Raw genomic sequence first — 25332 nt, 5'->3', positions numbered from 1 at the left:
TATATATATAATTTAATTCATTCAAAGCATTTTATGTAGGGAATTATGCATGTTTTATTCAATATATTTGAATTAAATAGTGTGCACTTCATATATATGTGTGTGTGTGTGTGTGTGTGTGTGTGTGTGTGTGTGTGTGTGTGTGTGTGTGTGTGTGTGTACAGTACATACATATATATAATGAAGTGCACACTATTTAATTCAAATATATTGAATAAAACATGCATAATTTCCTACATAAAATGCTTTGAATAAATTAAATTATTTTACACGATATTTGCTCAAATAATCTGAAAAACAATTGTAAAAAAAATCTATTTAAAATTTTTTTTACTAAAAAATCAGTGTTGTCAGTATAAAAGTCCTGCTTTTGACAGTTATTGGGCAAAATTGTCAAAAAATGTCAAATATCGGCATTGGTGATAACCCTTGATCAATAGTTAAATGCTGTTTAGAAGTGTTTATTTGAAATGCATGTGACTTGTCAAAGTGTCAGGCAGCAGTATACACACAAACACACACACACACACACACACACACACACACACACACATACATAAACATACATATTTATATATCAAAGTTTCACTACTGAAAAGCCTATTAAAGAGAGTTGAATTAGGAATTATTGTGCTCATAGAGTTTTAATATGGATTTATAAAAGTGTCAACAGAGGATTAATTGGGCTTTCACAGGTAGCCAAAGGTTGAAACCACCACAGGCCCATCTTTGGTGAAATCTCGACTGTCACAGGACATGCTACTACACACACACACACACACACACACACACACACACACACACACACACACACACACACACACACACACACACACTTTAATCAGGTTCATAATGACAAATCCAGGGTCCCTTCCGTTGCTCTTCCCGTTCCTCTCGTCTTCATTCAAGACATCAAACATTCCACAACGACACAAAGGAAACAACAAGCTCTTAGTGGGACATAAAAGCGTGTAATCTGATTGGCCTGGTCTCACTGGACCCCCATCATGTACCGCAACAGGCTGTAATGTCTTCAGTACAACATCCTACAAATCGTTAACACCGCTGGCTAATTTTAGGGCGAATGATGTTGCAGAAACCGCACATGAGTCTGTCCTTTCAGGGGAATGTGGTTTGCATTCACTCGCATTAGCCGTGTAATTGTTATAAAGTCCAGACGTGTGGCAGTAACTATAGTGGTGTTAAACAGGACCGTATGACAGCATTCGGGAACTAAACTCTTAATAAACAAGCCAGAGGAAATGCGATCGCTCTTTACACGTTTACTGAAGTTCTGCAAGAACTTTGTCTCATTTGTTTCTCCAATTGAGCCACAAATGAGTCAGGAAAGAGCTCAAATTATTGTGGACAGCAACACAGATCCCCTGTTTTATTTATAGCCTACTATTGATATTTTGAATTAGGTTTTATTTTTTATTTTTTCAGGTTTTAGTCGTTTTGTTGTGCTTATATAATTTTTATTTTTCAGCATTTCCAAAGTTTTTTCTAATATTTATATTTTCAGTTTTATTTCAATAAATGAAAACGATTTTTAATAGTTTTTGGTTTTAGTTAAAAATAACTTTTTGTTTATTGTATTGCATTCTAAAAGAAAAAAAAACTACTTTTTTGTAATAAATTGTACCATTTACTATCAATTTCTGAGTGATTATTTTTTCCAGTGCAGAATCTGATGAGAAACGCTTGAGTTTATGTAGAGATCCAGTAGCGTACCGTGGGGTTTCAGTCAGGGCCTTCAGTAACGATCTAACCCACCCCACCCCCACCCCCCCCACCCCCAAAAATACAATCATGCACTGTATGCACTGCGTAACATCAACGACGAGACAGCTGATCTTCAACCTCAGCGCACACGCACACCACTGTAGCCTACATTATAAAAGCTGAGCTGAAACATCTCGCGCACGGATGTAAGTTAGTAATACAAATAAATAAAACATCTCCGGTTAACTAGCAGGACATTAATTTTCGTTTGTTGAATAAGATGCATTCTAGCGCTGAAATGTGTTGTTCAAGCTGAGTGCTCGTTGCTGCTGTTATCAGTGGCGCGGATCCAGTGTTCTCTTGTGGCTCGCGCACAGTTTTCACTCAGATGCTCGCTTCAATCTATCGCCGTTGCGGAGACTTTCTATTCGTTGAAATCTTACAAAACAAAATGCACACAAACGCCTTGCTTGATATACAACCACTGATGAACATATTCGGTAAAATAAAAAACTATACGAGTGTGGATTCGAACCCAGAACCTCTGACACGCTTGGCTAAAGTTCTACCACTGGACCATCGTCGAACACAAAAGTTGTATAGTTATCAATGGATTTACTCACGTGGAAATTCTCGGTACTAACAAAATTGGTAGATCTAGAACAGTGGTCTTCACTATATTTTTCATGCGAGCCGCACTGATAGGACAAAGTCAGTAGGAGAGCCATTTTACCGCAAAGTATAAAAAGTTACATCCAGTCATAAATACCATGTCTGCCTATCAATCTGTCACCCCTGAACAATACAATATGCAATGCAATAAATACAAAAGGGTGAAAAAAAAACATTATTTATGATTTATCAGTCAAATTTGTAACTGAGACAAGATGATTTCCTTTAATGAAAAAAAAAAGAAAACAAAAAAAGGGATTTCCAGAAAATATTCAAAATATTAATATTAAATATTCTTGTAGGCCTATCTAACCAACCAAGAGCACATGCAGCGTTAAGAGCTGGAAAGACCGCCATATAACTGGCATCTCTGCAGAGACTGGATAGTTACATGCACAACTTTTGTTTCAGTCGGACTGAATTCATTCCGATTGATGAATCTGAATGTATTGTAGTTTACATGAACGCTAAACATCGTGATGTGATACATGATCGGGTTGATGTGCGTATTTATAAGTCAAAAGATTCAAATCGGAATATGAACATATGAACCGTTGTGCCGTGCTGTTTGTATTTATCACGCAGTAAAAATGCCCAAAACCAGTCGTCTGTATGATAATCTGAAACAAGGACTGGTGAGCCGTTGTCCTGCTTCACTTCACAGATGCTGAGTGAAAGGAGAATTATAGAATGACAGAACACTAATTTATGTGACACTTTATTCATCAGGAGAACAGCTCGTTCAGCGTGTCATTCGTCGTCCTTTCAGTTTCGGTTTTCAGTCGATCAAGTTTTTTCACGTTCTCTCGATAAACCACCCCTTTCAATCCGATCGAAATTATTTGTAATAAGAGCTGACACTTTTAGTTTTTAAAGGGTTATGTTAAAGCCCTACTTGTTATTAATGGTTTTATGAAATATCTCTAGTGAATGCATTATCATATCAACGTATTATATTTACCGCCATGCGAGCCACAAATTAAAGCTTGGCGAGCCGCATGAGGCTCGCGAGCCGCGCAATGAGTAACACTGATCTAGAATGACAAATGTACCCAAAATGACCCAATGTACTAATGAAATTTATTTCTGGACATCGTAATGTTATTTTTCCTGAAAATTGTTATTGTACACAAACATGTATTGTATCTGCCCACCCATGTCGATGACATCAGCGCGGGCTAGCCGTCGACACATTGCTGGGCCTCTGGGGCGTTCTGTCATACGCATCACAATTTGATTGGCTGATAAAACACGTCAGTCAAAGTTATGATCAATTGGAAAACGGCAGCTTCAACGGAAGGCTAGCTATACTACTAGTGCTGGTCCACGGCGTTTAGATGACATATGTAAAATCCAGCTCAGACTCACAAAAAATAACCATATTCTTTCTGGAAATATAATTGTAACGTACTGATGGACAGTAATTGAATTTAGACATGTTCAGACACACATTAATTTAATTTTAGAAAAAAAAAAAAAATTCTATTTTGACAGGGCCAGCAGAGAAGGCCCTGCTGGCTCTGACGGCACACCACTGCAGAGATCTCTCCTGAAACTCAAGAGGAGACACACAAGAGATTCCCGGGGTGTTTTCCACAAGAGAAACGCCGGGAGACTGGAGCAAAAGCGCAGACAAACATCAACAGGTCAGAGCGGAGAGACGGCCTGTTATCAGTTTCCAGAGGGAAACATAGACCGGAAACTCTTCTGAATGAGGGGAGGGAGGCCTATCGGAAGAGCAGAGTAAACAAGCTCCTTTTTAATCATCTAGACTCGCGTTTTCAACCTAACACTCTTTGATCTGGCGCTCCATTAACGCATCCATCCCGGCCTCCCTATCATCCGTCCTCCTGAGAGATTATTATTATAGAAGAAAAGTGGAGAGTTACACGACAGATCGGAGGAGGGCGTGTGCTCGGATAATTCTAACGTGCACGTCTGCTGTCATGCTCCTCCTAATCCAATAAGACATTTCTGTAGAGGTCGCACTACAGACATGAGATCGCTTCTGAAGTGTCTGATTATGATAGTAAAGGTTAGGCGAGTATGGCTGCTTTATATCATAATAACAGTACATCATATGTAGGGGTGGGCGATCCACCGGTAGACGTAATTAACCAGCAGAAATGTGCCAATCAGTAGAGATTTTTTTGCCGCCTATTTTTCTATATCGTGATCTGTATAGTTACAACGTGAAATAAAATGACTCATATCGTGATATACGATTTTGGTCATATCACTGACCCCTAATCACAAGTAGTTATTTTTGCTGAACATTTTATGAAACATTTTTCAGTATCCATATCCACATTCAATATCCACACACATGCATACATACATGCATACATTTATATATATATACACTACCAGTCAAAAGTTTGGAAAGTCTCTTATGCTCATCAAGCCTGCAGTTAAAAAAAAAACTGTAATATTATGAAATATTATTACAATTTAAAATAATGGTTCTCTTTTTTAATATATTTTAAAATTTAATTTATTTTTGTGATGCAAAGCTGAATTTTCATCAGCAAGTACTCCAGTCTTTGGTGTCTTATGATCCTTCAGAAATCATTCTAATATGATGATTTGATACTCAGTTATTATCAATGATGGAAACAGTTGTGCTGTTTAATATATTTTTTTGGAATACTTTTTTCAGGATTCATTGATGAGTAAAACGTTAACAGCATTTATTCATAAAAACAGCATTTATTCAAAATAAAAACATTTCTAACAATATAAATCGTTACCATCACCTTTTATCAATTTAACGCATCCTTGTTGAATTAAAGTACTAATTTCTTTAAAAAAAAATAGTTATTGTTCCCAAACTTTTGAACGGTAGTGTATATTGTTACAAAAGATTTCTATTCTAAATAAATACAGTTCTTTTTAACTTTTTATTCATCAAATAATCCTGAAAAAAGTATCTCAGGTTATAAAAAAAATATTAAGCAGCACAACTGTTTCCAACATTGATCATAAATCATCATATTAGAATGATTTCTGAAGGATCATAAGACACCAAAGACTGGAGTACTTGCTGATGAAAATTCAGCTTTGCATCACAAAAATAAATTACATTTTAAAGTATATTAAAAAAAGAGAACCATTATTTTAAACTTTAATAATATTTCATAATATTACTGTTTTTTTTAACTGTAGGCTTGATGAGCATAAGAGACTTCTTTCAAAAACATTAAAATTAGTAACGTTTCCAAACTTTTGACTGGTACTATATATATATTTATATATATATATATATATATATATATATATATATATATATATATATATATATATATATATATATATATAATAAGTCTCTTCTGCTCACCAAGCCTGCATTCATTTGAATAAAAAAACAGCAATATTATGAAATTATATTACATTTTAAATTAATGCAAATTTCTATGCAAATATATTGTAAAATGTAATTTATTCCTGTGATCAAAGCTGAATTTTCAGCATCATTACTCCAGTCTTCAGTGTCACATGATCCTTCAGAAATCACTCTAATATGATGATTTGATGCCCAAGAAACATTTATGATTATTATTAATGTTGAAAACAGTTTTGCTGCTTCATATTTTGGTGGAAGCCGTTTTTTTTTTTTTATTAATAGAAAGTTCAAAGCAATAGCCGCTATTTTAAATAGAAATCTTTTGTAACATTTATAAATGTCTTTACCGTCGCAAAAAAACGTTAAAATGGATATATTTGTCCTGACAGCAGAGCAGAAATATCTACTGCAGTGTAGCCTAAACGAAATGGCAAAATCTCAACTGAACCCATTTCTACAGTCACTCTTCCACCCAGCACTATAGGTAAGAGGATCTGATCTTAGATCAGTAGCTTCAGTAGAACCTGATACTGCTCTTTGTGAGCGTTTGCAAAGGCTGAGCTGATATCTCCGCCACACAACCCCAAACAAACCAGGAGAAAACTAATCTAATGAGACTTGTAGACTCTAATGGTCTTTTAATTGGGAAGTGCCCATCAGAAGGTCTTAACCTGGACAGTCTTAGCCAATGCCAGATTCAAAATCATGGAGTCAAACATTTGGCAATAACTTCATCCCTCAACAATGGCCTCCATACAAAACATATTTGGACACTTCAGTCACACTTGTGCCATTGCATTAGTTTGGTTTCACTTGTAAAGTGTTCTTGTGCATCTTTATTTTCAATAAATAACACATTCTTTTGTGTTTTTTTTATTTATTGCAATGACTTTCATATATATGTAAGTGTGTCCTAATACATTTCGGGGGCACTATTGCTTTATTGGAGTAAAAAGCATTAAAGAAAAGTGTGGTGGCTTAAAAAAAAAAGGGTTTTATGCATCTGGAAAGGACTGTGTGGTAAAAAGGCTTCACGTCATGCATCTCACTGTCATAAAAATAGCAAGTCTGTACCGTAATATTAAAGTGATATAGAATTGGTTAAAAGGTACCACTTGTGTCAAATAAAATTCCACATTTCTAATGCAAAATAAACAGAGAACGTATGATCGGCCTCCATTAAAGACTAGCGGCTGCGCTGAGAGCCCTTTTCTCCTTAAATAAAACATTTCCACCATCATCATGTCTGATCTTGTTTTTCTCTGCCTGTGATCCGCCGACCGGCCCAGAAAAGCCAGTCAAATTTGGGTAGCGCCGTTTGCCAACCTGTGGCCTGGAGAAACAACATGCTTAGGAAGATCAAATGGGATGGGAGATGTGTAATTACTGGTGGTTATGAAAACTGGCTGTCATCCTCAACGCGGTGAATTCAGCACCGCCCGAGGATAGTCGAGGCAGACACGCCTGAGAACGCACTAATCCCACACACTTAACTAAACAAGACTTGTTGTTGCTTCACTTTGTTTAGTTTGAAGTTTAATACGGAGATGGTAGGGCTGAGCCATACATGCATGTTATTTTCCATATGAGCCATATGAGCCATCACCAGGTATTTTACTCGCAATATACAATTAAGCAACATTGTGAATTACTTTTTTTTTTTTTTTTCTGATTGAAACATTAGTAAGTTTGATGTCAAGATTTCCATGAATCAGTTCGGCCACCATATCGGTATCGGCCGATATATGTTCATTTTTAATGTTATTATCGTTATTATTATTATTATCGTCAAATTAAAGCTGATAAATAATGGATTATTTCCTCCAGCTGAGACACTTCAGATGCGCAATGTTCATCTTCAACATGATGGTTTTGAATTGCTTGAAATATGAGTGCATCACAAGTCTGACATATCGGCTACATAAAATTATCATGAGAACATAATTATAATTGTGTGTTTGGGACATGGATTTTAATGGTGAGACTTTTGTTTTTGTAATCAGGCTCTCAAAAATTATATACAAATTTGGACATCGATTTATCAGCCAATATATCGGTTATCGACTTTCAAATATAAAGAATTATCAGTTATCGGTATCGGCCAAAATGTTCAAATCGGTTCATCCCTACAATATAAGGGGAAAAAAGTAGTGCTGCACAACATTGAAATCACATCAAGGGATCAGTACGGGTTCTGAACGCATGTGATTCGTGGATTAATTGCAAGGTTTAACCATCATAGAGTGAAAGTTTATCATTTGCACGTTTAAGTCACATAAGTTTAAACATTTAAGCGAGTTTAAAGCATTCAGCGCAAGAAGACACGAAAGACCGAACACAGCAAACACCGAATTCTGTTCTCTTTCTCGTCTTTCTGTCTCGTCAACATACATGCAAAATTATATTCTCATAAACACAGTCACTATCATGACAAGAGAAATCAAATTTCCTTGATCTTTAGATATATGAGATGTCTTTGCCATTAAATCATCCTGCGAGTTTCATATCTTAAAACGTCCTCCTCATTATAAACAAAGCATTTATGTAATCAAGCACCAAAAACAGCTTGTGTGTATCTCGCGGGATCTGTGACGTCACATGGGTAAATACATTTGCATATGCCCGCCTCCAGAGCAGGACATCGACCAATAGTTATACATCATTGCATCATAGGCCCCGCCCACTGACGTTCACTCGCATCACGGCTGATATTTGCCTTCACTGGATGTGAGCGTCACGTCACAAGCAAACGTCCTTTTGTTCATTTGCTGTCTAGATTATTTTAACTAGATGTATTATTTTACATCTTAACATTTTTTATTTAAATGGCAACAACGTTCAAAAACCTCCAAAGCAATTTCAGAGCAAATACATATCCAAACAACATATAAAATAACAATCACAACAGTGACCCTGGACCACAAAACCAGTCACATGGGTAATTTTTTTTAAATTGAGATTTATACATCATATGAAAGCTGAATACATAAGCTTTATTTATATTTGGACAATATTTGGCTGAGTTACAACTATTGAAAATCTGGAATCTGATGGTGCAAAAAAATTGAAACATTGAGAAAATCTCCTTTAAAGTTGTTCATTTATGTTGGCGATTGTGCTGCATTCACTCACACAAATACATGCTTTATATATTTACGGTTGGAAATTTACTAAATATCTTCATGGAACATGATCTTTACTTAATATCCTAATGATTTTTGGCATAAAAGAAAAATGGATAATTTTGACCCATACAATGTATTGTTGGCGATTGCCACAGATATACCCGTGCGACTCGAGACTGGCTTTGTGATAATAACCACATATAAAATATTATCAAAAGCCAAAAAACTGAGATATCATTTAAGGCTTTCCAGTCAGAAGCATAAAAACATGCTATAGATCATTTATTAATATCATTCTTCCTAGAAGCAGATAAAAGCCGCAATTGTTGAATTCATGTGGTAAAAAGTGAGAGAAGAAAGAAGATTCCCCCAACCCCGCCTGCTTCTATCACTTTGTCCCCTAGAGGAAGGGAACATTATGCAGGAGGACAATGAGCCGAAGCAACCCAGGCCTGTTGCAACAGGTTGGCACTGCAACAAAAAAAGCATCTGTGTGTGCGACACACTCTCTGAAAGAGAGCGATACACTTCTGCAAATCAAACACACATGCACACAACATTAGATTCCTGCTAATTGCGTGTTTATTATCTAATGCAACACGCTCGCTCGAGTACAACCGGTGCCTTCAGCAACTCCTCAGTTCTTCAACCCTTGAGCTACAAACCCAGATCTGCAACCGCAGTGTTCTTCTGCATGGGCTTGATTCACACTGTACATTCTGCATGTAGATACTAGTTACCGGCGGCATGAATAACACCTCCAAACGTACAGAGACCTGGGGTTTTCAACTAATGCAATCTCTCAGACTTACACCGAAGCGAGATCAGAATATCACAGAGACTTGAGGGTGGACTCTTTTTCACAAGAAACCACCCAGCAACTGCTCACAACACCTTAGCAACCACAAAGCAACACCTACAGCACAGAACCGCTCACACTTTTGTCAGAAAATGCAGAAATCTATTTACAATTTGCTATGAACATAGTAAGCCAAGTCAAGTCAGCTTTATTTATATAGCGCTTTTTACAATACAGATTGTTTCAAAGCAGCTTTACAGAGATAACAGGAAAATAATGCAACAAAGTTTGTTTCTTCGTCATAGTCCAGCTTAAGTAAGTTCAGTGATGGTTCATTTTTGTTGTGAAAAAGTTTTTAATTTAGTTCATTTATATATCTAGCCGCTCTGGAGAAGCCACTTGTCACATCGTCCAACTCAGTTCAGCTCTCATATAATGGTGTCAATGCATGCAGATCAATAATATTGTTGGATATTAAATTAAATGTCCCCAACTAAGCAAGCCAAAAGCCAAAGGCGACAGTGACAACAAGTAAAATAGTTTGGCCAACACTTGACTTTTCTCCACCCATGAAGTCAAAGTCAAGACTCAAACTCAACATGAAATGTCTCTTACAAACACGCATTCCACTAACAAGAAATCTATTTTTATGATGCAATAACTCTTTCCTACAGGCTTTCAAGATGCATTTCCAGTGAGCGCATCCCCTCTGGCTTGATCTGGATGGCTCTCGCTCTCGAAGCCTTCAAAGCCTCAACATCTGGCAGAACGGCCTCGGAGAACAGACCTAACAGTTTACAAGACCACAAATCTATCACCTCCAATAAGACGCGGGCGGGTTCTGGAACCCACAGAAACGCATCCGACGACTTCCCAGAAGCCGGACGATAACAACGACACTGTTCAACAAACTCTGATCACACACAGCATTATTGGTGTTTCTTATACTACACACTCTCATGAATAAAGCTTCTTGATTGGCATCGATGGTTCTTTTAACATTCATGGAAACTTTCCATTGAACAAAAGTTTCTTTATAGAGGAAAAGGGTTCTTCACATTAAGAAAAAATGGAAATACTTTATTTTATAGTGTCCTTGTTACATATGTACTGTACTTACCATAGTAATAACAGTAAATTATGCATAATTACATGCAACTAACCCTCAACCAAACCCTAATCCTACCCTAACCCTATAGTAAGTACATGTAGTTGATTATTATTACTCAGTACTTAAATATATAATTACACTGTAACAATGACACCTTAAAATAAAGTGTAACCAAAAAAAATGGTTCTTTTAATAAAGTTCACTTAAAGATTCTTCAAATATGGTTATTTGTTATACGCCATCGCTGTGAAAACTTACTATTTTTTAAGTGTGTATGACAATATCTACAAGTGGCCCCAAAAATAAAAATACACAGTGCTTTTATTTTGCCTGTGCCGTTTCTTTACAATAGATTACACTTTCTTTGATCTAATATGTAATGCAATGACATTCAGACAGTTTTCAGGGCCAGTGTCTGCCAGTTAAAGCCTTCAAGACTGAAGATGCACATTAGTGTTCCCAGCAAGCAATTCTGCGTTTAAAAGACGTCTGATAGCCGTTCATACACAGCCCAGACGTCTAGGCTAAAACAAGGCAACATTTGGGCTGTCAGTGAAAATGTAATAGACGTCTAAAAACCATCGCCTAAGAATAGACCAGTCATCATTTAGATAACATGTCAAAGAAATGAAATCAAACACCTTGTAATCACTGTTTGCTTTGCTTACATGATTGAATATCAAACATCTCACAAGTTATTTTTGGCAAAAATGACATGTAACCAAATTCAAGGTTATTTTGGCTAGAAGTGTGTTACTCATAGCCGGACTATATCAGGTCTATAGTTAACCTGTTGCTTGCTGGGTTCCCTCACAGATCTTGCGTCATTTACATTGATGAATTTAGCAGATGGTTCTATCCAAAAGCAGAACCAAAGCAATTCGATTTGATTCATAATATGCAATGGCAGGATTATTGGGCAACTCGACTAGTGTTTTCCCTGAAAACCTTGGAAAATCATGGAACCTTTCCATTGATCATACGTTTCTTTATAGTGGAAAAAGGTTCTTCACACTAAGAAAGAAAAATGTTCACTTAAAGATTCTTCGGTGAACCAAATATGGTTATTCTACGTCATCGCTGTGAAAACTTCTTGGAACCTTCTTTAAGAGTGCATGACAATATCTACAGTGGCCCCAAAAATAAAAATAAAAAAACAGAATGTAACTGCTTTTGGTTACACTTCATTTGAATGAGTCATTTTTACAGTGTAATTATAAATGTAAGTACTGAGTAATATTAATTAACTACATGTACTTATAGGGTTAGGGTAGGATTAGGATTTGGTTGAGGGTTAGTTTTATGTAAATATGCATAATTTACTGTTATTACTATGGTAAGTACATGCAACATCTGTCAAATAAAGTGTTATTTTGCAAGAAGTGTGCCGTTTCTTTACAATAGATGACACTTTCTTTAATCTAATATCTAATGCAGTGACATTCAGGGCCAGTGTCTGCCAGTTAAAGCCTTCAAGACTGAAGACGCACATCAGCGTTCCCTCACAGATCTTGTGTCATTTACATTTATGCATTTAGCAGATGCTTTCATCCAAAAGCAGAACAAAAACGTATATTCATAATAAGCAATGTAAGTTTTCTGAAAGCAGGTCTTACCTGCATCAGTTTCCCTCTGGCACTGCCTGCGCTGCCCCCGGCGAACACCCCTTCCAGGGTGATGATGGGCCTGCTGGTGGACTCCTGCTTCAGCAGGGTCACCTTGATCAGGGCTCGTTCCGTCTCCACCGCAGCGGCCAGTTCCAGGCCCGTGTGGCCCAACACCACCTCCAGGCCAGCCATGAGCATCCACGGCCAGAGCCCGGCCCAGCGCCGCACAGGAACCCTCATTGTCCCGGCTGCAGCGGCCGGCTCCGGCCATACATTATGCACTGTCTGTCCACAAACCTATCCGTCCAGAAAAGAAAGAAAAAAACACTAGAATCCAGAGGGGTCACTAAAACTGTCCACAAAGCTATCCGTGAGGCAAAAAACCCAAACACTAGAATCCTCAGGGGTCACTGAAACTGTCCACAAAAAAAAATCCAATGGCTTTTAGAATGGATTGTTGTGTTGTGATGTGAAATGTAAGACTATTATTAACAACTATTTGTAAATCTAGTCAAATGGAACGTATTAAACATAATTAAATGTTAAATGTTAGTTGTTTGACTGGCCTGTATCACTGACTGAACATGATTGACAGGTGGTGAAATATGACTGAGAATCAGTGATTGACAGCGCACTGACTCCTGGCGTGAGCATTGATTTAAGTGACAAAACTTTAAAGGGTTTGATGTGATCTCCCTAAAGATCGATAGTTTTACCGATTCCCGCGCGTCGTGATTGATAAGGTGACGTCATGACGACTCCGTTATTGTGCGGAACGCCGCGTCCACTTCAAAGGATTCCAAACATTCCAGAATGTAACAGGTTGTCGCAGAATCACCGTCTCCATCAATGCAACAATGTATCAGTTATTCCGCTCATAAAGCCGAAGAAAATATTCAGAAGAGTTTATAATCCCAGTGTGAACGCCTGGAGATGTTTCCCGTGAGGACCAACATATAAAATGCGACGGGGAAAAAATATGATTAGCTTTGCAGGAGAGATCGAAAGCACTGTCAGGAGAGAGAGCTCTTTCTGGACATTCATTTCCATGTTCCTAAATGAATTAAGATCAATCTGCTGTTACTTCACAAACCTGTTCGACTCAAGTTAAATCTCCACAGATCCATGTCGAGAAATCCAGTCACTTCATGTGTAGAATCCGCACGCGCTGTCCCGAAATAAAGTCTCAGTGCTGTTGATCCGAACAGCAGGAACGCTGGAGAAGTTTAAAGTTGAGAGAGTGCGAGCGTGCGTGTGTGTGTGTGTGTGTGTGTGTACCTGCTGACTGTCAGTGAGGGTGGAGCGGAACAGCAGAACTGATCCGACCCATTAAACACACACACACACACACACACACACACACACACACACACATACTGCGCCCTCTAGCTCACATCAGGGGAGAAACATCACAATTACAGTCAGTTGCTGCATATCAAACCCGAAACTAATAGAGCATTATTTTGACGTGAGTGAATGTAATCATCACTACAACAGTTGTAAGCTTGATAATTACTTCATGAAATAATGTAATAGGCTTGTTATTACCGAATAATCATTATCCCTGACAGCTATGTTAAAAGTAAAACATGTTGAAAAATTGTTAAACAATTTAATTACACTAAAAAGCACTAGAATGATTCAGCTACATAATCTGAATTGAGCTTTACAGCGGAATTTGAATTCGGCTCATATTTGAGTTATTTTCCTGTTTATTACTGTCAAGCTCCTTTTAAACAGTCTGTACTGTATGAGTTACAGGAATAAAATCCTAAGGGAAATTAAGATTGTGTATTAATCATTTATTATGACTTGAGCAGGTTTATAATAACATAATTTCACTGCGCTATCAAAATAACACAAAACACAGCAATGACACTCGTTCAGCCTTTATCAGGTTTTTCACTCGCTTTGCATTTATTCAAATCTAAAAAAGCTGAAAACAAATCAGGTAATTTCACTGCAATTAAAATCTGACTTTCACTCTCGTGCTGTTAAATATATAAAGATTATAAATACTGAAATATAAGATCATTTCAAATAAAATATCACTTTCACTGTAGATATTCAAAGAACAGCATGCAATATTAACTTAAAACTACTTGAAATCACACAAAAGCAAAACTTTCTTAAATAATTAATTCCATTTTTTTAAACGTTGTAATTAAGAGTTTTATATATATATATATATATATATATATATATATATATATATATATATATATATATATATATATATATATATAGCCTATGAAGACTTCAGATGCAAAGCCTCTAAGTGCCATCTGAAATTTTCTTCTAAAATGAACATTTTTATCAAGCTCGTATATTTAGGTTCAGTAATTTCACTTTAATGACAATTAATAGGTAATTTTCATTACTATTAAAGTGAAATAACTGCACATAAACATACAAGCTTGATAAAAATGATCATTCTAGAAGAAAATTTCAGATGGCACTTTAATATGAGGTTCCGATTGTGCCAAAATTATGTCGACATGCTATCTGTCTGCTGTGTGTCGTCTTCCATGTCTATGTGTCTATTAACTGTTTATGTCTATGTGATTGCCCAAGCAACCCTGGTGAAAAAAAAGTATACTTTATTATATTTGAAATATATTCCCTTTTTCAATAGTACATTGCAAATATATTTAAAAAATATACTATCTTTAAATATATTAAAAGTATATTAGCATCATGCTTTTTATCTATTTTTATAATACAACTTTTAACACACTTTAAAATAATAGTACTTTAGTATATTTTCTAAAAATATATTTAAAAGCAAGCATACTTTTAATATATTTCTAACAAGTGCACTATAAGTACATTGGTAATAAATATATGCTTAATTACACTTTTAAGAAATATGCTAAAAACAAGCATACTTTTAATATATTTCTAACAAGTGCACTATAAGTACATTGGTAATAAATATATGCTTAATTACACTTTTAAGAAATATGCTTAAAAACAAGCATACTTTTAATATATTTCTAACTAGTGCACTATAAGTACATTGGTAATAAATATATGCTTAATTACATTTTTAAGAAATATGCTAAAATCAAGCATACTTTCAATATATTTCTAACAAGTGCACTATAAGTACATTGGTAATAAATATATGCTTAATTACACTTTTAAGAAATATGCTTAAAACAAGCATACTTTTAATATATTTCTAACTAGTGCACTATAAGTACATTGGTAATAAATATATGCTTAATTACATTTTTAAGAAATATGCTAAAAACAAGCATACTTTCAATATATTTCTAACAAGTGCACTATAAGTACATTGATAATAAATGTATGCTTAAATACACTTCAAAAAAAATGCTAAAAACAAGCATACTTTTAATATATTTCTAACAAATGCACTATAAGTACATTGGTAATTAATATATGATTAATTACACTCTTAAGAAATATGCTAAAAACAAGCACACTTTTAACATATTTCTAAAAAGTACACGACAAGTCCTTTTAAGTTTTTGTGTATTTAAAGAAAACATACTTATGTTGATCTACTTAAAATAGATTTGAGTATGCAGTGTACAAATGGCTACTTTTGTAATTGTGATTTAAGTATTTTTAATTTAAGTTTATACAATGTTAAAGATAGGCACAATGTACAATAAACACAAATCCATTACAAATTTTACATCAACAATCACACCATTGGAACACACAAGAAAATGTGTTTTCTACTGTACAGAAAGTGGCAGCTACTGGATTGTGATGTCACAAGTGGCCGTTTAACATGCAGCCAAGTAAACACTGGCTATATTGCATGGCCAAAAATGGAAGTTCACTCACTAGGGTAGGTAATCCTGTTCAGAAACACTTTTTTTTTATACTGGGTGAAATGGTCCTTCCATCCTGAGAGTAGTCAATACATGTGTTCAGAAAAAGGAATGAAAAAAAATCAGACCTCTGTAGCAGCTGCAGGACAGTAAAAACTCTGACCAATCACTGCCATTCGGTGCGAATGTAAAGAACCAATCAGATGCCTTCATGTCTCGTGCCCGAGCCCCACTGCGTGCGCTGCCCTGCGTGCACTCATCACATGTCACCGTTCTCGGAAACATTCAGCTCACTACACCGAGTAAGCAGGAGTTTGCGGCACAATGGAAGAGAAAATGCAGCAAAATCTACCAATGCCAGCTTTGCTGGTAACTGCTCGCCCTGATAAAAAGCCTAAAAAAAAGAAAATCGGAGGCAGAAAAGGCTGCAACGAAACAGGCACTGGAGAAAGCCAGAGAACAAACTTGCGTCAACATTGCAGCATGTGAATGGTGGAGACAACTGAGGGAGCAAAAGTGATGAAAAGCGATGCCGAGGTTGCGTTCTTTCTGCTGAACAGGTAATTATTTGTTTTGCTCCGGGGGGATTTGTTATTTCCATGATATATGTTACGTTAGGCCACGTAGCTACTTTTGTAGCTAGTGCTAACTAGCAATGCTAACATTAGCTTCTCTGTCGGTGTAAGCCAGTTGCGTTACAGGTCTGCTTATCTGACTTTTAGGACATGCCATTTTGAACATATTGCACAGCCATAGTCGCAAGTGTCTGCATTATAATTGTGATAAAATGATGTTAATATTGCTTATAAACGGGACAACTGTGGTGATGTGGCATATGTGTTTTGTTAGCTACGAGAAGAAATGTTTGTTACTGTGTGAAATGGAAACAAAGTTTTGTTGTCATTCTTTGTGTGTCTTTGAGATGCAGTAATTATTGTCAGATGTGTAATTGTGATATTCTTCCTAAAGGTAAATCACTGCCAAAGGAGTAGATCACCACAGCAGACGACGCCTCATGCAAAGCCTGACCTGTCAGCCATCCCTGGTCACTCCTTTTCTTATATATATTTATTTATTATTTATTATATGTAAATACAGATTGTTTATGACAATCAAAAGCAGCGAAAGTACAGATACTTGTGTAAAAAAGTATTTCTCTTAGGTCTCTCTTGTTCGTTTTAAAAAAAATAAAACAAAAAGTGTTATAGCCTACCACATTCATTGTCATTATTCATTTAGCATGTAAGGAGGTAAGAAAAGTAATAGCTTGTTTATGCTGAAATGGTAAAGGAAAGGCATTTATCGTTTCAAAATATTTATTCCAACATGACAAAAATACTCGGCTTTCCTGTGACCTGCAGCTGACTCCGACTGTGGATGCACGTTCATGTTTGTGGGGGCGTAGCTTTGGACGGAGTACTGACGGGAGGGGTGGAGCTTAGAAGAGGTGCCGCTTTCAAATCTTGCTAGCTCTCCAACATTACCTACTATAGCTTTAAAGTATATTGTACAAAGTATAGCTAAGTAATATTTGTTTATTAATGTGCATTTGTTATTGAAGACAAAGTGTGCTATTTGTAGTATTTGGATTAAGCCAAAGGTATTATGGAGAATATCATTTTTACTCAAAAATAATAGACTTGTATATTGCCCGTAATGATTTTGTAATGTACTTGTAACACAGATAAAGTACACTTTATTATCACTTATCAAGTATGTAAATAGTCCCTACACAGGCATATACTTAAAGTATACTAAGTATACTTGAAGTTGTTCCAATTTAGCACACAAAAGTACACTAAATAGACTTAAAGTTATGCTTTTCTACAATTTAAATACAACTAAAATATACTTAGTACAAAATTAGTTGTTTCAAAATAGCACACTTAAAGTTAACTAATCCTTAACACACTTGAAGTATACTTATAATTAGTGTGGCTGCAAGTATACTTAGTATATATTTTTAATAAATTTACGGTATATTTCTTGTATGTTTCGAAGACACTTGTAATTAATTTGTAATGTACTTGTAACACAAATAAAGTACACTTTAATACACTAATCAAGTATGTAACTAGTCCCTACACAGGCATATACTTAAAATATACTAAATATACTTAAAGTTGTTCCAATTTAGTACACAAAAGTACACTAAATATATTTAAAGTTATGCTTTACTACAACTTCATTACTACTAAAATATACTTAGTACAAAATTAGTTGTTTCAAAATAGCACACTTTAAGTTAACTAATCATTAACACACTTGAAGTATACTAATAATTAGTCTGGCTTCAAGTATACTTAACATATTTTTTTTTCACCAGGGAAGAAAGAGAAGACGACACATAGTAACGACCATGGTAATGACAGAGGGAAACGACGCATAGTAACGACGCATAGCAACGATAGGGTGAAACAACACATAGTCATGACACATAAAGCATTGACACAGCAAGACGACACAGTCAAACGACAAGGACAGATGACAGGAGTAAGTTGAGTTGACAAAGACAAAAGTTGAGTCATGTGGGCAATCACATAGACATAGATAGTTAATAGACACATAGACATGGAAGACGACACACAAGCATAGACAGATAGCATGTCGACATAATTTTGGCACAATCGGAACCTCATACTTAGAGGCTTTTGCATCTGAAGTCTTCATATATATATATATATTGTTCATATTATGATGTGATATCTCTCTGTATTGTCATTCATTAGTTTTTCAGCTTATTGCGACCCGAGTCGACGAATGCGCATGCGTCGCATCTGAATGCGTTGTTGTCTTTGGAGCTCCATCGATTTGATTTATAATTCTTGATTTTTCTCTTTAAACTCACTTACAACGAACATTTTCTACTTTCGATATTTTCCGTTCGATACTATAGATCACACAATACTCTCAGATCGACTACAAAATTATACTGGTGTTCAAGGACAAGCATTAAGCTGGTTCAGATCATACCTATCTGACCGATACCATTTTGTCTATTTAAATGGAGAAAAATAGATCATAACTCCAGTAAACTATGGAGTGCCGCAAGGATCTGTGTTAGGCCCTCTATTATTCTCAATATATATGCTGCCACTTGGAAATATTATAAGGAAACATGGAATTAGTATCCATTGTTATGCTGATGACACTCAAATATATATTTCATCACGGCCGGATGAAAACGCTAAATTATCCAAATTGACAGAGTGTGTTAAAGATATAAAAGATTGGATGACGCGCAATTTTCTTTTATTAAATCCAGACAAGACAGAGGTAATACTTATCGGTTCAAAAAAACGCCCACAAAACCTCTCACAATACAACTTAATCATAGTAGGATGTCCTGTTACTTTATCCTCTACAGTAAAAGACCTGGGTGTTATACTAGACCGCAACCTGTCTTTTGAAAATCATATTTCATATGTTACAAGAACAGCCTTTTTCCACCTTAGAAACATTGCTAAGCTACGTAATATGCTATCTGTTTCTGATGCAGAAAAGTTAGTTCATGCGTTCATGACCTCGAGACTAGATTACTGTAATGCGTTATTAGCCGGTTGTCCTGTAACCTCAATAAACAAGCTACAGTTAGTCCAAAACGCCGCCGCTAGAGTTCTTACTAGATCTAGAAAATATGATCATATAACACCAATTTTATCATAACTACATTGGTTACCTATAAAGTTCCGTATCAATTACAAGGTATTGCTACTGACTTATAAAGCCCTAAACGGCTTAGCTCCAGTTTATTTAACGGATCTTCTATCGCCCTATAATCCATCGCGCTCTTTAAGATCACTAAATTCGAGGCTTTTGGTCATACCTAGGATATCCAGATCCACCAAAGGAGGGAGAGCATTTTCACATTTAGCTCCAAAACTCTGGAATAGCCTTCCTGATACTGTTCGTTGCTCAGACTCGCTCTCCCAGTTTAAAATTAGATTAAAGACGCATCTCTTCAGCCAGGCATTCATATAATTCTTTTAATCTGACAGGTAAATCTGACCTCTAGTTTATAAACGCCAGAGGAGAACTGGCCCCCGACTGAGCCTGGGTTCTCCCAAGTTTTTTTTTTTTTTCTCCATTAGGTCACCTGATGGAGTTTTTCGGTTCCTTGCCACCGTTGCCTTTGGCTTGCTCAGTTGGGGACATTTGGGGATATTTAATTTAATTAATCAATCAACAATACTATTGATCAGCATTACCAAATGTGGACTTTTTCCACTAGAAACAAACATTGATGTATTGTTTTAATTTAATACTGTGAAGCTGCTTTGATACAATCTGTATTGTGAAAAGCGCTATATAAATAAACTTGACTTGACTTGACTTGATGTCGTGCATATGCTGATGAATCCTGCCTGTAAAAGCGTAACGTAGAGGAGTGATATAGTCTGAAACGGTCCTACCTAACGCAGCAGCAGGGAGTGTTCTCACGAGTCTTGCTCTGCTGTCACTTTCTGATCTGCACCAGCCTGATTTACAGAGGATTGCAGTGTTATTCACCATTCAAGAATAAAACATCATCAGTCTTTATACTATTAGCCAGGGGCAACCTGTGATTCCAGTGAACAACACACACTTAAAGACAGTGTTGGGGAAAGTTACTTTGAAAAGTAATGCATTACAATATTGTGTTACCGCCTTAAAAACTAACTAATTGCTTTACTTAGTTACTTTTAAAGGAAAGTAATGAGTTACATAACTTTAGCGTTACTTCTCACCTGGGCTGGGCTTGTTTTTTTTTTTTATAACAAAAATGTTCTATCCTTGGGCTAATGTTCTATATTTTAAGTTCTATATTCTGGCCAACATTTTAATAATAATGCTGAAGTGGATCCTTTCATTTTAACTGAATCATTGAAGGTCAGCAGCAAGTACATTTGTCAATAAAGTGAAATTAAATGCATACAAATATTTGTTTTATTTAAGATATTTAATTATTGGAGGTTTACGTGGTATTCTGATTCTGCATTTCACTGATTTTATTTTATTCATTGTGAGGAATTCTGATTCAGTTTTTTAAAAATCATCCTACCCGTTTATTTCGCACTGGTAGGACATCTGAGGTAACGTTAACCCAGTGGCGGCTGGTGCTAAAAAATTTTGGGGGGGCACAACAAACTGAATTTTTAATTCAGGACTGAATGTAGGCTTATTGTTAAATAACAATTTAACAGTGATAATAATGTAGCTATCATTAGCCTAAAGTTTAGCTAAAACTTCAGCCGGTAGGGTAGCCAATTGCCAAATAAATCTGAATTTTTGGGCTAAATGGCGATGTATGGTATAATCTGAGTATTTAATTATTATTTTTCTATTTGGATAAAAAAAACCTGTATTTAATTTTTTTAAAAAATGTAATATCCTGATCGATATTGTCCTACAAACAATGTTCATATTGAAGGTTATAAAAACAAACATAGTGTTGCTGTCTATCTGCAGTCTATCCAAAAAGGGGTCAAATCACATTACATTCTAACATTGCAACATTACAATCTAAAAACAAAATAATGCTTTTTAAAGAAGTAGTTAAATTTACTAAACCAAAAAAAAAAAAAAAAAAAAAGCTAATATCATAAAAATACACATGTAGGTTTGAAATTCTCTAGCACATTTATGTTCACCAACAACAACAAATATTCAAGCTAAATTTAGCTAAATATAGCTATATTTTAGCTAAATATATTTATAATTTAGTGCTAATGTATATTTTAGTCAGAATAATTGCGCTCCTATTCATTGCGCTCCGTCTGTTCGGCGCGCATGCACGCGGGGTCGCTCGTTCACGGAAGTATAGCTTGCAGAAAGCTCGCCCACTCATGACTGGACTTTCTAACATTTACAGATGGAGAATATGACCTTGAAATGTAAGTTATGCACTGAGGAAATTATTGGATGTCACTTCAGCTTATGGCTAAATACTATTAGAGGTACATTTGTTTCCACCAATCGCTGCACAAGTTAAGGTTACGTATGATGACGAAAGCACGTTAGTGCGAGCCCTCCCGGAACCCATAGAGAATGCATTGCAGTGCCTGCAGTTCGAAAAAAAAAAATCTTTGAATGTAAGTCTATGGGAACACTCGGGGCGATTCTCAGCCAGAGTGAAATCGCCCAAAAAGAGGCGGTACTCCACAGAACGTGACTCGGCGCTGATTGGACTATATCCAGAGGCAGAACAACAGTGAGTGACTGCTAGCGTAACTCTGTGGTTGAATGAGATAGTGATTGAAAAAGTCCCTTTCACACTTTAGTGGTGCGTCGCCCGATCGCCCTAATGAAGAAACCGCCGCTGCGTTAACCACACTGCCATGGTCTAAAGTTACACTGAAGTATTTAATGTGGTCACAGACGCGAAGCAGAAACGATTTTACGATGTGGTAGGATGAACCGACAGATATGGCTATTATTTTGCGCTACCGTAATCTGACAAGGTTGGAAAGACCGACAGAACACCCGGCCGTTGGACCCGGATGCAGTATCGAGAGTGATTACGTCACGACTTAGCCGAATACTAGTTCCAAGTTTAGGTTGCTAAGCAACACACAAACAAACACAGACAAACGCATTATTGTTAATACAAACGCAGTAACGTTATCGAAATACACATAATATTCAACATGATACACGGGTTATATGTCATTAACCGATGTATCAAAGCTATACTTGAGAGAAACACCAGCAGCAGCTCAACAAATGCGCCTCAGAACATGACAGGTAACGTTAACATTAATACAAATCAAAACTCATGCAGAAATAACAGTCCCAGGTAACTTAGCTGCTAGCCAAAAAGATGTGGATGGGACAACGATGGCCCAAAATCATGTGTTATGCCGAATTTCGTCCAAAATCTGGCCCGAATCTGGGTTCCAAATGAAAATGTATATTCCTAATGATTTTTTTAAAACCATGGTTCATGTAACGTTAACGTTACCACAAATTGGTTGCATTACCACAGTTTAACCATGGTTTTACTAGCTGCTAACGTATCTTGAATTACATTTTAGCCCAGATGTGTCCACGGGCTTTGAGAAGAGGTAAAGCGGCAGGCGGAGTGTCCTTTGCAGCGCTACAATCGCAGCGGTTCGCCGGGAGTTTTCAGATTGCACGGGCAGCAGGTAACATTAAGCTAATACGGAAAAGTTACATTTATCCTACCATGCTACTGTAAAAGTTGCGGCAGCATGTGAGTTATGCTTAACAATCATAAAAGTATAACTTAATTGCAGCCGCATTCTGAGTCTGACAATGTCATTTGTTTTTGTCCAAGGCCATAGCAAGTGTTATTAGCTTGGGGAACTAACGTTACATCTAGTGAAAGGAAATTTTAAGTCCATGTCCAGCTCTAAATTGTAAGGAATTTATACCTTTGATTTCAAAGTACACTTTACAATAAGGTTCATTTATATTAACTATCATGAGCAAAACATTTGTTAGGCTACTGTAGGCCTATTTCTTAATCTTAGTTAATAATAATACAACTTTTAATTGTTTGTTCATGTTATGTCACAGTCAGTGCATTAACTAATGTTAACAAATACAACTTTTGATTTTAATAATGTTTTATTGATATTGAAATTAATATTAACTAAGATTAATAAATGGTGTAGGAGTGCAGTTCATTAGTTCATGTTAACAAATTTAACTAATGAAACCTTATTGTAAAGTGTTACTGATTTCATGATAGCTAACACTTTAATGAATACATAGTCTACATAAAATTTATAACATCAACATTACTAAACATGAATTCCTCATAATTACCTACTTGATTATCTGTTTTGTTTGGTAAAGTAAATAATGTTAAGTAATATTATCATCATTTGATGTGTTATGCATTCTAATTGTATCAACATCTTTTCATTGGTAATGAAGAGAGGCTCTCTGACCGACTGCTGCTCTCCATCGAGCGAGATATTCCAAATAATTGTGAGGAAATCATTAAAATATATAAAAACACAAGACAGACGGGTACTGCTTTAAATACAGTTTTTAACGTTTTTAAAAAAGGGCTCTTTTTGGTCCTTCCGCCTCTGCCCTGGAGGAGGTCTGTGCACGCCACTGTTTAAGCCTAGTTGTAACAAACATCTACAAAATAACAACAGAAAGACAAGTTACCATTTAATGTTACAGCCAAATAGTGTCCTATTATTCTAATTGAATTTATTGATCAGATTTAAGAATTTTGAAATGAAAGATGAAGCATACAGTTAATAAAATTACGGAGAAAATGCCCTTTATAAAGGTAGAATAAATTATTCTGATAAGAGTGTATTAAGGAATTGTAATTTTGCCAAAAGAAAAACTTTTATTTGAAAAACATTTTAATTTTAAAGCAGCCTACTTCAATGTGATATGCTATACCATCATGCTTAACACAGAGAATTTGAATAATTGTAATGATCACGTGCAGATATCTAAATCAGAGAATATCATAGGTTTGAGATTTTAATCCAAACTGAATCAAGATCGGAATAAAACCACAAGAATTAAACTGAAATTATAAAATTTGTATCTAGCAATAGTAAAAGCAGTAGCCTATACCAATTATTGCACTATGCTGTCACTAAACTCAATAAAATAGTGTTTAGTTGGGCTACCAAATGTTCTGACAATCGCAATAGCCTACACTTATTGTTTGTGAGTCTGGTTATTACCACTCTGATTCATGTCTGTTTCAGCCTGATGTTTCTGATGTTAGTTTTAACTTTTCCTAATTTTTCCTTAGCCTACATGCAGTCTGAAGGAATGAATAGCAGCAGTGCTCAACCAATGACCAGCGTTAATCCACAAACACCTGGAGCATCGACCAGCATTATTTTGCAGCGTTATTATGCTGCGTTATTGCAGGAGTCTCTTAAAACACCCGGACAGGAGCCGACTTCAGCCTCAGATGCGCTTGAGACTGAGACTAATCCACAAACACCTGAGGCATCGATCAGCGCTAATCCACAAACACCTGAACCATCGACCAGCGCTAATCCACAAACACCTGAACCACCGATCAGCGCTAATCCACAAACACCTGAACCACCGACCAGCGCTAATCCACAAACACCTGAGGCATCGATCAGCGTTAATCCACAAACACCTGAGGCATCGACCAGCGCTAATCCACAAACACCTGAACCACCG

At 36.1% G+C, this 25332-nt stretch overlaps 1 protein-coding gene across 2 annotated transcripts in view; it reads right to left on the bottom strand.

The window, feature by feature from the left end:
* Positions 1 to 13634, bottom strand: part of rnf43 (ring finger protein 43) — a 143279-nt gene extending 129645 nt beyond the window's left edge. For both annotated transcript variants that reach the window (XM_081365930.1, XM_081365931.1), the window contains exon 1: positions 12392 to 13634. In XM_081365930.1, the coding sequence (XP_081222056.1) occupies positions 12392 to 12622 (231 nt within the window). In that variant the 5' untranslated portion in view covers positions 12623 to 13634. The remainder of the gene's footprint in view (positions 1 to 12391) is intronic.
* Between the last annotated feature and the right edge of the window lie 11698 nt (positions 13635 to 25332).

The sequence above is a fragment of the Scardinius erythrophthalmus genome (genome assembly GCF_964197995.2).
Source record: "Scardinius erythrophthalmus genome assembly, chromosome: 5".
Classification (NCBI taxonomy): Eukaryota; Metazoa; Chordata; class Actinopteri; order Cypriniformes; family Leuciscidae; genus Scardinius; species Scardinius erythrophthalmus.
The sequence above is the reverse complement of the archived record's forward strand: the minus strand, read 5'-3'. Positions and strand labels throughout refer to the sequence as shown.